This window comes from Silurus meridionalis, chromosome 20, assembly GCF_014805685.1.
Source record: "Silurus meridionalis isolate SWU-2019-XX chromosome 20, ASM1480568v1, whole genome shotgun sequence".
NCBI classification, from domain to species: domain Eukaryota; kingdom Metazoa; phylum Chordata; class Actinopteri; order Siluriformes; family Siluridae; genus Silurus; species Silurus meridionalis.
The window spans coordinates 10,336,086-10,353,909 of record NC_060903.1 but is presented as its reverse complement, the minus strand read 5'-3'; the positions used below and the strand labels follow the sequence as shown (position 1 = coordinate 10,353,909).

Below are 17,824 nucleotides of genomic sequence, written 5' to 3'. Positions count from 1 at the left end.
TCAAGAAGGGGGCAAACACTTTTTCACACCACTGTATATATAATGTTAATGTATAAAATAATTTTTTAGATATTTTACAATTTTATTGTCCCTATGACACACAGCATCATATTCATTCTGGCAGGCAGTGGTGGGCTATGGATTTCATACCTAGGCCTTTAGTGATGTCCTATGTGAATCAATCCACCTCTTAATACCATCATTATGATGCCACACCTATAGAAAACATTAATATTATTATTATAAGAAATGAAATATTTATAGTACTGCATCACATACAATGAATGCCATTACTAGAACAAGAAACCCAATGAACACAATTCAACAAGTCTTTTTACTGCAGCCACAGTTGCACCATCCACATACATAATCTTTAGCCATCACGATGTCAGTTATTGTGAAATGAAAAAAGCTATTAAATCCACATGAATATATATGAGCTTGTGTAGTTTGCTAGAGATGTGGTTTGTGCAGTCTGACAAGTGCATTTTCTGACCATCCAATCAAAGGATGTGCCAATGTTACTGTATGCCTGCTAGATGGCCCAGATGTGGCCAATTGGTCAAAGCAACTGCTTAATTCTCATGCACTTTGTGCTGCAGGCACCCGCACCACTGATTCTTAAGGCCTCACAGCAAATTCCTTTGAACTTGGTAAAATGTGATATGATGGCTGAAATCTGATTGAATAGAAATTCTAAAGTAAAGTTACACTTAGTTGTGCTGAGAAAAACACTATGAAATGAAGAGAATAGACTATTGGGAATACTGTAAAACATATTTATATGGATAAAAATATATGAAAACGTAAAACAAGTAGACAAAATAGGCCTTGCTGGCCACAATGGCCCACCACTGCTTTCAGATTTTGTATATATGGTGTGGCTGCTTATGTGAACATGACTTGGTCTTATTGAAATAACATTTCTACATATTAATATTGATTTTATACAAATCAATGAAACATAACCAGTGGGAAAATGTGCAGCTAGTTTCAGACTTACAGAAACTCTGTCCAGTCTTCAGCCTTTATACCCATAAAATCCATTTCTGGCCAAGACACCTGTTTCACACACCACCAGGTCTTTCCAGTGCCTTAATGACGGGCATCTAACTGTCGCTCGTTATCCATCTTTGACATTGAAAACTAACAAAGGACGAGAGAGAGAGAGAGAGAGAGAGAGAGAGAGAGAGAGAGAGAGAAAGAGAGAGAGGGAGGGAGAGAGGGGGCAGAGAGAGAGAGAGAGAGAGAGAGAGAGACAGAGAGAGAGAGAGAGAGAGAGAGAGAGGAGGGAGGGAGGGAGGGAGGGAGGGAGAGAGGGGGGGCAGAGAGAGAGGGAGGGAGGCTGCAGTACCGCACGCAGTCGCTAAACCCTGAACGCCGCTGTTACCCTCCAAATGATATTGAGAAACGCAATTGCAGGAGAGGGAGAGAATAGAGTGCGGTCTGTTTCGAGGACTTGTTTCGTTAATGATGGAGTGAATGAAATCAAAAGCGACAGAGCTACAGGAGACTGCACGCACACACGCGCCCGCGCGCGCGTACACACACACGCACACACAATGGGACGGGGATCCGCACTCAGCACAGTGAACCGGAGGGACATTTGCAGAGACACGCTTTGTGTCATTACTTAAATGATCGCTGATCGGAGAGTGTGAACCTGAGACAGAGATGAATTGACGTTTTTGTTAGCAGCGGTGGGACGGACGGGTTTGTGCCGGCGCGCCTTGCAGCTATGGCATGGTTTTACATCTTAACTTTGGCCGTCGGTGTTCACGTGAACAAAGGTAAAGGCTCGAAAGCTGCGTGTTCTCTCAAAGACAAATTATACGCTGGCATGAAAATAGCGCATGAATCCTGCGTCTTTTAAATTAATTTTCCTTTGTATTATTTTTTGCAATGTACCTTTCATCATTTAATTGTTCATATCTCTCTCTCTCTCTCTCTCTCTCTCACTCTCTTTCTCTCTCTCTCTCTATTAATTTATTCCTCATTTTTATTTGTAAGTCAGGTTTTAGGGGCCAGTCCTTGAATGAATTTACTGTATGTAGATAATTGTATTATTTTGTCTTCAGTTACTGTCAGCAATGTTGTTAGACTACTGGGCCTAATTACTGTTATTCCAGATATGGTGCGTGTCTATTTGGCTTTTATACATGTGTGTACATGTCAGTGCACAGGCTAGAACCTGATACATGCAATTGCCTATGTTAAAATATATAACGTCTCTGTCAAGTATCACTGCTTTTAGTGTGTGTGCGTGTGTGCGTGTGCGTATCCGGCGGGACCGGTGCGGACAGACCCGCTGCTCTACACGCCTTAGAGTCTCGCGCCGACTGGCTCGTTCCCGTGCGCGATTTAACACCCACTGTTCAATTAACTTTTAGTGTCCGGTTATTTTCAAGGTGTGTGTGTGTGTGTGTGTGTGTGTGCGAATATATATATATATATATATATATATATATATATATATATATATATATATATATATATATATATAGCATAGCAGGTGTAACGTTACACGGAGGTTTGAATATTCGCAATATTCGCGACATTACACTCTTTCTCCAGCTAACGGTGTTCAGTTTCTGCATGCTCGTTACCCCTCCATATTATTCTTCATATAATGTCTATAATGTACAGAAATGTGGGCGATTGTCCTGCGCGGTTTCACTTCTCCAGATGCTTTATTCCCGACTCGAAGGGCATGATGGCGGGACATTTAATAAGGGCGCGTGGAATAAAGGACGACTGCTGTTCCCCACCCAACAAGTCCCGCGCTTTACACGATTCCACCTTTGTGCACAATATTCTAATAAACTGACTAATGGATATAGACTAAATTCCGCCGTGGATTCAGGGTTATAACTCGGGATCACAATGGATTTATTTGGCACTTTAATATTTGCAAGTGCACAAATACGTACTGAAGCCCATCTGTTGCTAGGCACAATTTGTCAAAATCACATGCCACTACCATGGCAGTGTCGGTGGTATAATGAGCAAATGTCCAACCATTCTTTTAGCGAGACAGGCTATATGACTGCTAGGGTACAAAGTGTGCACCATAGACAAGGTACAGTCTTTATGTTCACCTACAAAGAGAACCAAATTGTAGGTGTATCAGCATCTGCTGAAATGGGCAATAAAGTATGATCACATTCATGCAGAATGATCATATTATACATGAACGCTAAATATATGAAACATTAATATATGAAACATTTTTGAATGTCCTTTAATTTCATAAAATGAATTTTCTTTGTATAGGACACATTTTAGCAGGCTACATGTGCTTTGCCAGAAAAATGTCATATTGGGATGTATAGTGCCTGCAGATGCCTCATCACCTAGCTGTATTAGTTTTCATGGTAAAACTAAGAGAATAAGCAACAAAAAGACTTAGTAATAAGGTTATTTTTGTAGTAGTCTGCTATCTTTTAAGAAGTGGTGGAATCAACTGAGGAAATTGGGAGACAGAGAAACGTGAGTGACACACGTGCTATTATAGAGGGGTAAAAGGATGGAGAGATGGAGAGATTAGTTGGGTGGGAGGAACCTCTCAAAAATAAACACTGGACAAAATAATAGGAGGATAGGAGGAGGTATAAAGTTAAAATGAAGTTTTCTTTTCATTAGTGTCTTGCTGTTCTTTCTTAAACTTTAAAAGGCTGTGCCCTGGTCAAGCCCACCATCCCACAGATCACACTGCTGCTTTTGCATTTTTTTTTTTTTTCCAAGAAAAATACTTTAAAAAGTTATTTTTGTACTACTTAAAGATTTCTACAAACCCGATTTCAAAAAAGTTGGGACACTGTACAAATTGTGTATAAAAAATGAATGCAATAATTTACAAATCTCATAAACTTATATTAAATTCACAAAAGAATATAGATAAAATATCTAATGTTGAAAGTGAGACATTTTAAAATTGATATTGGCTCATTTTGGATTTCATGAGAGCTACACATTTCAAAAAGTTGGAACAAGTAGCAATAAGAGGCCAGAAAAGTTAAATGTACATATAAGGAACAGCTGGAGGACCAATTTGCAACTTATTAGGTCAATTGGCAACATGATTGGGTATAAAAAGAGCCTCTCAGAGTCGCAGTGTCTCTCAGAAGTCAAGATGGGCAGAGGATCACCAATTCCCCCAAAGCTGCAGTGAAAAATAGTGGAGCAATATCATAAAGGAGTTTCTCAGAGACAAATTGCAAAGAGTTTGAAGTTATCATCATCTACAGTGTATAATATCATCCAAAGATTCAGAGAATCTGGAACAATCTCTGTGCGTAAGGGGCAAGGCCGGAAAACTATACTAGATGCCCGTGATCTTCGGGCCCTTAGACGGCACTGCATCACATACAGGAATGATACTTCCAGAAACCTGTGGATGAACACAATCCACCGTGCCATTCGCCGTTGCCGGCTAAAACTCTATAGGTCAAAAAAGAAGCCATATCTAAACATGATCCAGAAGCGCAGGCGTTTTTTTTCTGGGCCAAGGCTCATTTAAAATGGACTGTGGCAAAGTGGAAAACTGTTTTATGGTCGGACGAATCAAAATTTGAAGTTCTTTTTGGAAAACTGAGACGCCATGTCATCCGGACTAAAGAGGACAAAGACAACCCAAGTTGTTATCAGTGCTCAGTTCAGAAGCCTGCATCTCTGATGGAATGGGGTTGCATGAGTGCATGTGTCATGGGCAGCTTACACATCTGGAAAGGCACCATCAATGTTGAAAGGTATATCCAAGTTCTAGAACAACATATGCTCCCATCCAGACGTCGTCTCTTTCAGGGAAGACTTGCATTTTCCAACATGACAATGACAGACCACATATTGCATCAATTACAACATCATTGCTGTGTAGAAGAAGGATCCGGGTACTTAAATGGCCAGCCTGCAGTCCAGATCTTTCACCCATAGAAAGAATTTGGCGCATCATAAAGAGGAAGATGCAACAAAGAAGACCTAAGACAGTTGCACAAATAGAAGCCTGAATTACACAAGAATGGGACAACATTCCTATTCCTAAACTTGAGCAACTTGTCTCCTCAGTCCCCAGACGTTTGCAGACTGCTGTAAAAAAAGGAGAGGGGATGCCACACACTGGTAAACATGGCCTTGTCCCAACTTTTTTGAGATGTGTTGATGCCATGAAATTTAAAATCAACTTATTTTTCCCTTGAAATGATACATTTTCTCAGTTTAAACAGTTGAAATGTCATCTATGTTGTATTCTGAATAAAATATTGAAATTTGAAACTTCCCCATCATTGCATTCTGTTTTTATCCACAATTTGTACAGTGTCCCAACTTTTTTGGAATCGGGTTTGTATTTAAGTTTGATGCATGTGTTAATATTGAGTATAAAATAGGAAGGTTTTAGGAATTGAGGACACTGTGTTGATACATTCACCATCCATTTCATTAGGACCACCAGTAAACGCACACAGTCATGCATATATCTAATCAATAATCAATAATGTGTCTCAATGTAATGCAAAAACACTTATGCATATACAGTACAGGTCAAGTTCTTTTGGGTAATGTTTACATCAAATGAAATGGTGTAATTGCTGTAACTTTGATTGTGTCATAGATATTAATACTAAATAGATTGGTTTGAGTATTACAGAAAGTCTTTATTTTCTGGGATTTTCACATACTAATATTTCTGGAGTTTACATAGAATGTCAGGTGAAATATCAGTGAAGGTGGAAACATCTTGTTGATAAGAGAGGTTAGAGGAAAGAGGCCCTAAACATTAAACCTTGTGGTGAATGAACTACAACAGCAGAAGTCCACATTACTTTCCCAGCCTGTTAGCCAAGAACACAAATCTGAGACTATAATGAGCACAGCTTCACCAAAAAGAGTCTGGTCATTCTCCACTGATTTAATGAATAGTGTTTTTGCCTGCAGACCATTCACAATTTTTTGTTTATTCCAAAAATTAGAAAATCCCAAAAGGCCAGCAAAAATACACATCAACAACCTAGGGTCACAAATAATAAAAAATGTTACCTGTTCTGATGTTTTATGTAAGCCTTTTTATATAGCATGATATTATTCATTGTTCTGCCACATGATTGGCTGATTAGAAAGCTGCATCAATGAGCAGATGTACAGTGACCGGTGACTTTGCATATGTTTTGTAAGAATGGCCCAAACTGCCAAGTATAATATCTGTAAAAAGTAAAAAATGTACATTTTAAACAATCAATCGTTTTGGTAATTAAATAAAAGAAAAAAATCAGTGTAATGTTTTTCCTGGTTGCATTTGGATGTCGAGTTATTACAAGAAAAGTCAGATACAATTGCAGGGAAAGACATTTTATTAATAGTAAAGACCACCAAAAATCCCAATTCTGGGACTAGAATTGTTTCCATAATTCCCTTTCCTACATTCCTAAGCATGGAATTGACACAAAATGACATGGTGATAAGCTCTTTAGAGTAAAGTGCTAATAGAATGTTTGGGAACCCTTTACAACTGTCTGTATTTCTGTATAAACTTTAACCAAAATATGATTTATTTAATTTATTTTATATAACATTTCTAAAGTCGTAAAACTATATAAAGAGAAACAAATTAAACAAATTATGCAAAACATTATAGTTGTTTCATTTATGTTGAAAGACCTTATCTGAAACAGTATGTACAACTTTACATACTTTTAGTAAGGTATGGTAGCTGGTATGATTCAGAATTCATATGTGATTAATAATGGAAAGCTTTCCTGGAATTTAAGCAGCAAAGTAGCTTTAGCATGACACAAAGCTTAAAATGGTTTAATGAACATGACAATGAGTTCAGAGTTCTTCAATAGCCCTCCCAGTCACTGGATCTGAACCCAATAAACATCATTGGTATGTGGGAAAATAGGAATAACTTGAAAGTGAACTGAAAGATATTCAGGAATTCCATGTTGAATAATGTCATAGAAAGATTAAATAGAATTATTCCAAAATAATGTGGAATCCTTGCTATGAATTGGACAAAGGATGACATACGCAGTATACATATAGCTCTCCAAATATTGTTCTTGGTGAGCATATATATATATATATATATATATATATATATATATATATATATATATATATATATATATATATATATAGTATACATACTTAGAATCCTTTGTTTTTACCAGTTTAGTCCACTTCCTCGTTATTAATAGCTGACACTTGACCATTATTGAGCTAGAATTGGAAACATTAAATAAGAATGATACTGTATATGGATTAATATAAAGTATTATTTCTAACCCTGCACTAATGCAGGTCTCTTACTATTACTTTTACCATTAATTCTGTGAACAAGATCATGTGATCAAATGTGTCTGGTTTGTGAATTATGAGGATTTAATTCAAACTGGAGTTTGAAGAACTTCAACGGCCATCTGTGGAATCCTTTCATGAGTTTGCACTTTTAAAGACTGTTGACTAATTCAGAGGAGATAATTGTTTCTCTTCACCATAAATGTTCATGAAAATAGTTAATGAGTATAAACAGTACACAGATCAGTTGTTTTAACTAATCAGTTGTCAAAATATATCAGAACAATCAGAACAATCTGATTTTTACTTTAGACAGCTTTTCCTGCTAATTAAATGTAATTAGCAGGAAAAGCTGTCTAAAGTAAAAATCAGATTGTTCTGTTGGGTGTACAAAATGAAAATGTTAATAATTTAGACTGTGTACTCAGCTTGAAAATCTTCAGGGATTCCTAAGTAAGGTGTACATATCAATGGTTTGTGATTAGACTTACTAGGCTCATCTGCAGACAAAAGTGGATTTACCAGTCACAAGGCAATGCATCAGAAAAATGTGTTTTCAAAATGTGTGTTTATAAGTTGTAAATTCTTTAGACTACAGATGATATAAATTTTGTATGTTATAAAAATACCTGCATTGCCATTAATATGTTGTGTTTGCAGAGTAGCAACCAAGCTTCAAACTCTATTGGAAATCTAGTGTATTATATCTGGAATGAGATGTTCAACAAGCATATATATGTGTTCTGGTCAGGCATCCATAAAAGTTTACCCATACAGTATAGTGTATGTATTACATACCAGTCTAATTTAAAGAATATAGTGGTAGGCTTTGTTCAATTATAATAATATAGAATGTGAATACAAAGCCTTGCATTGAATGTAAAAGCTTGTGCAAGAACACTGATATGTATTTAATAAATACAGCTGCAAATATGATGCATGCAAGCCTTTTTTCTTTGACACTCTGTGTCATGTGTACATGAGCAATTTCGTCAAAATTTTACTAGTTAATGTTGTCACACCCTGGCACCACCAATGTTAACAATGAGGAATTACAACATATGAAAAAAATAATTTACTTATTTCTAGATGCCAATCTGTACTACACAATTGTTACAGTATATTTCATTGACTAATATTTTGAATTTGTATATCCTAACATACTTGTTATACGTGAAATTTCTGATATTCTGTCTGTTAAAAAAGAGCGGAATGTGACATGGTAAAGTACATCTATGTCTTACTCAAGTTTGAAGAGTAACTTATTCGATACTGCTGAATTTTTACTTAAAATGCATTGGTGCTTGAAACATTTTACATGAAAAACATATCACTCAACTAAATAAAACTGAAACCTTTATAAAGATGCACATTGTCACTCTTTGCTTTTTTATCCAGCACTTGGTGTGACAATAATTCTTTTCAGTCATAATTATTGATAGCATTCTTTTTGGTTGTTCATACACAATCATGCATGGTAAAAGAGCTGTACGCATGTGGAGGTTTTTAACAAGTTTAAAATAATTTTATAATGTTTATGGACAAAAATGTATGTTTTCTGCAGTATGATATTTTCATGTATTATGAATAATTAAAATGGACTGGCATCTAATTGAAGGTGTGTTTCCTATGTGCCCAACATCCACAAAATAGGCTTTGGAGCCACCATAGGCTTTGGAGCCTCCCCCTTGTGGTTATAATACCCTTCACTCTTCTGGGAAGGCTTTCTTCCAGATTTTTTAATGTGGTTGTGGAGATCTGTGTTCATTTTGCTTCAAGAACATTAGTGAAATCTAGCAGTGTTGTTCTTAGAATTTCAGGTCATAATTTTTAGCCCAAAAGTGATCAGTGGATTTTAGGTGTGTCTGAAGAATTTATATGGTTCAAGTGGTAGCATTATTTTCATTGATTCCACAATAATCTCAGTTGTCTTTCTCCAGTTTACCTGCTGGACCCCTTTTTTGACTGTGGTAATGCACTCATTTCACTCAATGGTAAATGATCATGGTCAGTAGCAGTAAGACAGAGTACGTGTGTGTGAATGAGAGGGAGGGCAGTGGAGTGGTGCGGTTGCAGGGAGAAGAGGTGTTGAAGGTGGAGGAGTTCAGGTACCTGGGGTCAAAAATGCAAAGTAATGGAGAGAGTGTTAGAGAAGTAAAGAAAAGAGTGCATGCAGGGTGGAGTGGGTGGAGAAGAGTGACAGGAGTGATTTGTGAAAGAAGGGTATCTCCAAGACTGAAAGGGAAAGTTTATAGGACTGTGGTGAGACCTGCTGTGTTGTATGGTTTAGAGACAGTGGCAGTGAGTAAAAGACAGGAGATGGAGATGAAGGTAGCAGAGCTGAAGATATTGAAGTTTTATTGGGAGTGACGAGGATGAACAGGATTAGAAATTAGTTTATTAGAAGGACTGCACATGTAGGAAATTTTGGAGACAAGGTGAGGGAGGTGAGTTTGAGATGATTTGGACAGTGCAGAGGAGGGACGTGGGGTGTATCAGTAGGAGAATGCTGAGGATGGAGTTGTCAGGAAGGAGGAAAAGAGAAAGCTCAAGGATGAGGTTTATGGATGTGGTGAGGAAAGACATGCAGGTAGTTGGTTTGAAATAGGCAGATGTAGAGAACAGAGGGGTATAGAGACGGATGATCTGCTGTGGTGACCCCTAATGAGAGAAGCCGAAAGAAGAAGAAGGGAAATTATCATTTGCTAATAACCTGAAAATGGTATATGTTTGAGCAGGAAACATACAGTACAAGATGTAACATTTGCAGCCAGCTGAGCATTACCATTATAGTTACATTGCACCCTAAAACAACACCAAAAAAATAATTGTTCTTGCATCTGTACATGTGAATTTTTGCTTTTTTTTATTTGATTTTTTTAAATCCCACTAATTCTACTCTTTTTTTATATTGTGTTTGCCAATACACATTGTTGGTTGGTTTTTCCTATAAATTAAAAAAGGAACAAAATATGGCAATATAATGTACAGCAGTGGTTCTTAAAGGCCTTCACAACACATATCATCTATTGTAACCATATTAGCATCTGAGTGCAGTGTTTTCTTCATTTTCGTTACAGAAACCATTTGTGTTCTAGGAGACCTTAAGCATAAAGTACATGTCCAGATACCAAAGGCCTACAGTATTAGTTAACTATGGCTTTGGCAACATGTGTATTAATTAGGCAACCTCTCAGTATTCTGTTGTATGTTGTCACTGCCCTGTTCTATTACACATCGTCTATAAAACATCTAATAAAGATCTATTTACCAATACCTACATCAGATAAACAATGTGTTAAAGTACGAAAGAAAAACAAACAAAAAAAAACAAAAAACAAATGTGCAGTCACACCCAAATCACACCCAGTCTCACCTCACTGCATTTTCAATTATTCATAAACAATTTCATTTAGATGTTTGAGGAAGAATATATAGATTGATTTATGCAAGGGGATGATGTCATACGTTTTTACTGTATATTTTTTGATGTTGCAAAGTAAAGGGACAGATCAGTAAAAGGAATATACTGTATTCTTCAGTCATTTTGTTTTAAATAAATCTGTTTCTATAGCAACAGTAAGCAGATGTTTTTTGAGTATGAGAGGGAGAGAGATGGGGAAAAGTAGGGGAGCGCAGCAGAGATGGTTGCCATGGCAATGCAGCAGAGGAGGCGGATTGGGTGGAATCATACAGAAATGTAGGACTCATTTAAAGTGGGGGTAGCGTGAGGTAAAAGGAGCTGTGAAAAGTGGGGTACTGACGTACCCTACATATAGAAAATCAGGCAGTTATTAATAAAGTCTCAAACAGGTCATATTCCATATTATATACTACAATCATAACTGATGCTTTGTTTTTTTTAGCATGGCCCTAACCCTCTGTCTTTGGAACAGCTTGGCTGTACCTTTTTATATATAGATGGATAGCTCCGAAGACCTACCTTCATTTACGTTGCATGGATTTAAGGGCTCTAAAATATACTATTGTACAGATTGTACTTTTACTGCAGCATAACCTTCCCACTGATTTTAGTGTCTTCCACAATACTGTTGCAGATCCTGATCAGTCTGGGTCATATGCAGGATGTTATGGTTACAGTGAATTACTATTATAATGATAATATATGTATGCATACATATAGAATAAGTGTTCATATTAATTATTTCAAGAATGGGTTAATGTTTGTTCATACAGAACAGTATTTCTGTCGTAATAGTGATTTGAATGAATCATGAATGTTAAACTTCATGGTTGGTTCTTTTAGCTATGTACCTTAAAAGCTTAATTTAATCAGCACTTTTAAGATGTAATTGGTTATGTGTGTGGTTGGTTACTTCTACCTTAGTAGTAGATCTTAGTAGCTTGTTAATTGGCTCTTTAGTTACATTACCGACATCAACATTTCCAAAATATTTTGTTACTTTTCAGAACCTTCTATGTGACCTATAATTAATTTTAAGAACAGCTAAAAAGAGTAGTAGCACTTGCAACACACCAATATAAATATATTAGTAGGTGGACTACTAATGGTCTAAGAGGTGTATAATAATGAGAGATACGAAATGCCTATTTCTTAATGTGCCTTTTGTGTTTTTAGCCCGGACTCTCTGCATCTCATGATCCCTCTTTTTAGTTACCATGGTGATGGCATGGTTCCTCTCTCTCTTCCTTTCTCTGTCTCAGCTTGCTTTCTCGTTCACTCGTTTCTGTGTTACCATGGAGATAGCTCTCCGCCATGCTACCTGCTTGCTCCTTCTTTGTGTTGGGATGAATGTATTTGTGTGTCCACACCTCTATCTGAAGAGGCTGTCTGATTGCATCTATGTTTGTGTTTTTTTTTCTGTCTTTCTCCATGCATCCATTTCTTTCTGTCTGTTCGTTCTTTATTTGTCTATTTTGTCAGCTTGTATGCAGAGAAGCACAATGTTCAAACAATATATATTTATCCATGAGAATATTAGAAAAAGCACTGATGGAAAGAAATCAGGCATTACTCAGCACTTTTGATAAGTTAACTGCAGTAACTGAGAATTAATTACTTAGATTTCTGGACAACGTTTATTCCCAACGACAATTCACACAGTGGAATAGCTTCAAAAATCAGCATTTTATTCACTGAGCATGATTTTAAAATGAATGACCAAAACCCTTCTTCTTCTGGTACAGACTGCACTGAAATTCTGCGTGAGCTTTAGAATGTTGTACATAAAACTACATTGCCAGAATCTTTTATTATGGTTAGTATTCGTTGGTAGGTCTCATATGCTGAAACATCCACTGTTTTTCATTAGCTAACTCTAGCAGAGAGTGAGCTCCCTTTCTTTTCTTGTGTGCGTGGTTGTGGATGAGTGCAGTCTGAGACTAGGAAAGTGTTTAGGTGATTAAAAAAGTTCTGACTGTTCTAATAAAAAATTAATGACCAGTCTAATTAACACAATTAAAATTGTCCTTAGTGGAAGTCACTGTACAATCTAAACAGACATGTTAAGCAATCGTTGTTTCACTTACAAATTTTGATAGATTTCTTGAATCACATTACTATACAATCAGCAACAAATATTTTTACAATTATAATTAATAAATTGGTCATTTTATTTTGTTATTAGTTTTAGTTATTATGTTATTAATGTCAGAATCTCGTTAATATTACTGCTGATAAACGCTTAGAAAAGGGATACTTTTAGGGTTTTTCTTTAAGGTCATGAACAACATTCTGATGAATCGAATTTGAATTGCATCCTTTGCTTCCTTAAAGGTTTCCAATTTCAACATTCTATTGTGGGTTCTATAGAAACCTTCAGGCATTTTGCATTTTGCCTTAATTAGCATTGGCACTGCTACCATACAGTTATCTCAGGACACAAGGATCAAGGAAGCATATAATATGATGGTGTATTATGGCCAATATCAAATTTAAAAAAGAACTGGAAGGGGAGGGGCAGAGAATTTTGAAACAACACAAATTTACATTAAGAAAATAAAAATCCTTAAGTTTTAAACTCGGAAATTTCAAATATGATTATCTGGTTATTCTAGGCTAAAAGAACAAGTATTTGCCTTATTGCTAAATCCAAGGGAAACTGCAAGTCGTAATGCAAAACAAGTGGCGTCTGCCCAACCTTGCAAAGTGTATATGTGGTTTTCTTTCTTGATAGAAATCAAACCCCCACAGATTTTTAAATTTAAATACATAATTTTATTTTTTTCCTCAAATAAAAGTTTTGAACTTGAAATTTTCTACTTACATCTTGTAAATTCTATGTTTAAACTTGGAAAATTTCCTGTCCCTCTCCTTCCAGTTCTTTTTTTAAATCTGATATTGGCCGTAATACACCATTGTATTATATACGGTTTTCTTCCTTGAAAGAGGTGTGCTTTGTTTTTTCAGACTCTTGCTAAACAGCTTATAAATCCTGTATTGTTCAATTAAATTAAATTCATTTTTATTTGCATAGTACTTTTAACAATGCATATTGTCTCAAAGCAGCTTTACACAGATAATAGAAGCTGCATCACCAACGCTTCCAAGTTGTCCACGCTCTGAATCACGTGTGTAATCCGGCCAACGGAGAGAAGCAACTTCACCAGCAGGGTGATGTCACGACCAGAAAGCTACATGGTGGTGGAGCCGATGCTAGCTTCTGAAAGAAGAAGGAAGCGCCGAAGGGATGCAGGGAGTGTGTCTTGTGGAAGCAGCATCTCGTTCCCTCAGGGAACTAGGGTTACATACACCTCTTTCAGAAGCGTGGAGACCAGAGGACTCATTAGAAGAGGATATGACACCCACAATCCACCTACTGAGAATCTGCTTGTTAGCAGGGAGACCTTTTTATAGGGACTGTCCCAGACAAACAGCTGCTCTGACTTCCTGCACAGTTCTATCCTGTGGATGTATGTGCAGCCAGTTTAGCTTCTCCTGGTCAGGGGCTTAAAAAGGAGGAGGATAGAATGCCTGCAACATAGCAGGTTGTGGGGGAACCGAGGGTACCGTAGGTACATAACCCAGGCTGAGGTAAAAAAAGGCACTAGCCATGCCAGGAGTGAACTCTATTAGGACGGGGCCACGGTAAGAGCATGTAGGATCCCGACCCTCTTCAGAGACAATATAGCCAAAAGAAAGGCAGTCTTAACTGACATAAACCTAAGGGAAACCTCAGCAAAAAGCCCGAAGGGTTTTGACAGAGCCTCCAGCACAACAGCCAAGTCCCACAAAGGAACTCTGGGTCACGTCCTGGGCCTCAGCTTCTGGGTGCTGCACAGGAAACGTGCCACCAAGGAGCCACCAGGAGTAGACTGACTCCATTCAGGCGAACTCTCTCCAGAATCCCGGGAGCAGCGTGATGAGGGAAGACGTACAGAAGCTAGCATCGTCTTCACTACATTTTGTAGCTTCCTGGTTGTGACGTCAACCCGCCGGTGATGTCGCATCTCTCTGTTGGCTGGATTGCACACGTGATGCAAAGCATGGACAATGTGGAAACGTTCCCAAGGCATAGTTGAGACAGCTTGAGTTCCCTCAGGGAACTAGTGATTGAAATCTTAAATAATAATTTTTTATGGAATTCAAATTACTTAAGCCATTTAAAATAAAATAAATAACTGTAAAGCACTTATTAATATGTATTATGTGTATATAACTGGCCCCTTGAATTTTACTATTTAGTTCTGAAATCAAGTAGTGTTGTTTCTTTAGTCTCGATTTGGAGACTTTAATCCAATTTAAGAATTTTTCTTTTATTTTTAAATTGCAATTTTTCGGGATTGTATATACATTCTGTCTCTTAGAGGAGTTTGGTGAGGGAGGGCATTAAGGAGTGCACACATAAGCGAGATTTTGGGGTAATTTTCTGAGAAGGCAGCTGTTGCTATGGAGACAGAACTCTCGGATTGGAGGGGGGACAGATAGAAGGAGGTATAGAAAAGTGCATGTAGAGGCGGAAAGAGAGAGAGAGTGGTGAGAGAGAGGGAAAGGACGATAAGGAATGAAGGAATATAGGGAAAACGGTAGAAAGGACCCTTTTGTGTGGTGTAGTTCACCACTCACACAGCTGCTCTCTTTGCTTTCTCTTAACCGAATCTGAATTTTGATTTGCGTGAGAAGGGGGCAGGAAAAGGAAATATAGAAAGCTAGTGCGAGTTGACAGTGAGTGACAGAAAATGTTGGCACTGGTTCTAATGTACAATTATAGAAAGAGAGATAGTAGTTAAGGGGTAAAAAAGAGAAGAAAATAAAGAGAAAGAGAAGGTGCTGGAGGTATAAAGTATAAAGTACACAAAGCATGTACTTGAGTAAAAGTAGAGACAGTACGTAAAATATCACTCCAGTAAAAGTAAATGTGCTACCTTTAAACTTTCACTTAAGTAAAAGTACAAAAATATTTGCCTTTTAATTTACTTAAGTATCCATGTACTATGACTTATTATAGCTATAATTTTTTCATATTATCACTTTTATCACAAGACTCTTCGTTAATCAACTCAGTTTATGTGAAAAGACTCTGTTTGTAAGGCAACCACTGGCCACGCCCCCCCCAGCACTCAGCACACTCGCAGTGCCTCGCCTTCATACTAATCACCTTCACCTGTCTCCAATCTACACCCTCCCTTTATAAGGCCCCCATTTGCACTCACTTACCGTCCGATCTACGGTTCATTCTGGCAATCATCCCTGGACTACCTGTGTTTTGGAATATACCCATTTTCTGGTACATGCTGCTTCCTAGCTTCTGTTTGTTTCCCAAGGCTAATAAACGTCCTATTCGTATTCTGGTTTCTAACTCTTGGTAAAAGCATGACAGAAGATCGAACTGATACCGAACACTCACCTCGATGGATCCGCAACCGGGTTCCATTTCGAATCCCATCAAGGAACCCGGCGCCGCTTTCCGGGAACCACCAGCGAAGTTCCACAACCCACCTCCAGCAGCCCAAAGGCTCTTCCGGCTTCATAATCCGGAGACGCAGCCGAGTGCAATGGCTTCCTCCTGCAGGTCAACCTCTACATTAAAATGCAGCTGCACAAGTTCCCCTCTGATCAATCCAAGGTGGCGTTTCTCATTTCCTAACTAACCGGCTAACGCTGGCCTGGGCGAGGGAGATATGGAGCGCCAATAGCGCCTTAACCACGTCTAACGCGCAATTCGCTAACCACTTCACAGAGGTTTTCTGCACCGCCACTGGGGTCTTCGCCAAGGCAGATCAGCTGTTCAATTTGTGCCAAGGGTCTTCTCAGTTGACGGATTACAGCCTCTGCTTCCGCACCCTAGCAGCCACCAGCGGTTGGAACGAAACGGCTCTCCTCGGGGCATACCGCCAAAGGTTAAACCCAGACATTAAGTTGGCCATGGCCATCTATGAGGACGCATTTGGATTGGAGGCTTTCATTTAGCGGTCCATCCACATTTCCCAGCGGCCGGCAGCTTGTCGGTCTCCAGAGGCGGAACCTGCTCCCCCCCTCCCCTCCATCTCTTTCACTCCGGAGCCTGAACCCATGCATGTCGGATCCCATCTCGCCTCGCAGCCGGAGCATGCCTGTATTGTGGTGATCATGGCCACTTCATTTTCCAGTGTCCTGCCAGACCCCCATCGCCTTGTGGTGAGTATGGTCCACTTCACCTTTGAAATCACCCATCTCTCTAAACTCCCAGTCACACAGGTCCACAGCAAGCATCATACTGGGTCAACCCTAGCTGGCAAAACACTCCCCCAAGTGCTCATGGAACCACTGTGATATCCTTGAGTGGAGCCCCTGGTGCAGAGAGCAGTGTGCATTAACCACCCCGTCCCCGCCCTAACTCAATTCCCCTAGCGGCCACACTCGTGGAGAGTTTTACGAACTCCCCAGAGGTGGAGATTTTGTGGGTAGATGCTTCCTCCACCAGGGCAGGGGCCGCCTTGTCCCAACAGTCGGGGACCACATCACAGCTCTGGACCTGTGCCTTCTTCTCTCCCGTGGAACAAAATTATGACATCGGGAACCGGAAACTCCAAGCCATCAAAGTGGCATTCGAGGAGTGGCATCATTGGCTGGAGGGGGCGGTACACCCCTTCATGGTCATAACGGACCACAAGAATCTCCAATACCTGCGAAAAACCAAACACTTAAACCCCTGGCAGGCCAGATGGACGCTGTTCTTCACTTGCTTCTGCTATACCATCACGTACCGTCCGGGCTCCAAGAACAGCAAGGTGGACGCCCTGTTCTGGATTTATGGCCCTGACGAACCCACGGATCCCGAACCCATCATCCCCCCCAAGCTGATCCTCTGCCCCATCGTTTGGGAGATAGAGGAGGGTATTCGAGCAGCGGCACAAGGAGAGACCACCCCCTCCACCAGCGGGGGGATGGAAGGACATACGTCCCCGGGCCTTGCCGTCAGTCCCTGCTGACATCGATTCATGAAGCCCCAGGCTCTGGACACCCGGGGAGAAAACAAACCCTCCTCCTAGCCCAAGCACACCACTGGTGGTCCGGAGCAGGGAGGTCTCCCGATTCATCCAAGTCTGCCCCATCTGGCGATCATCCCTG

General features: G+C 39.2%; 1 protein-coding gene across 4 annotated transcripts in view; it reads left to right on the top strand.

The window, feature by feature from the left end:
* The first annotated feature begins 1,404 nt into the window (after positions 1-1,404).
* The window catches only part of kirrel1b (kirre like nephrin family adhesion molecule 1b), a 59,946-nt gene continuing 43,526 nt past the window's right edge, over positions 1,405-17,824 (top strand). For 3 of the 4 annotated variants that reach the window (XM_046876243.1, XM_046876242.1, XM_046876240.1), the window contains exon 1: positions 1,405-1,790. In XM_046876243.1, the coding sequence (XP_046732199.1) occupies positions 1,739-1,790 (52 nt within the window). In that variant the 5' untranslated portion in view covers positions 1,405-1,738. The remainder of the gene's footprint in view (positions 1,791-17,824) is intronic. The other variant, XM_046876241.1, reaches the window with a different exon arrangement.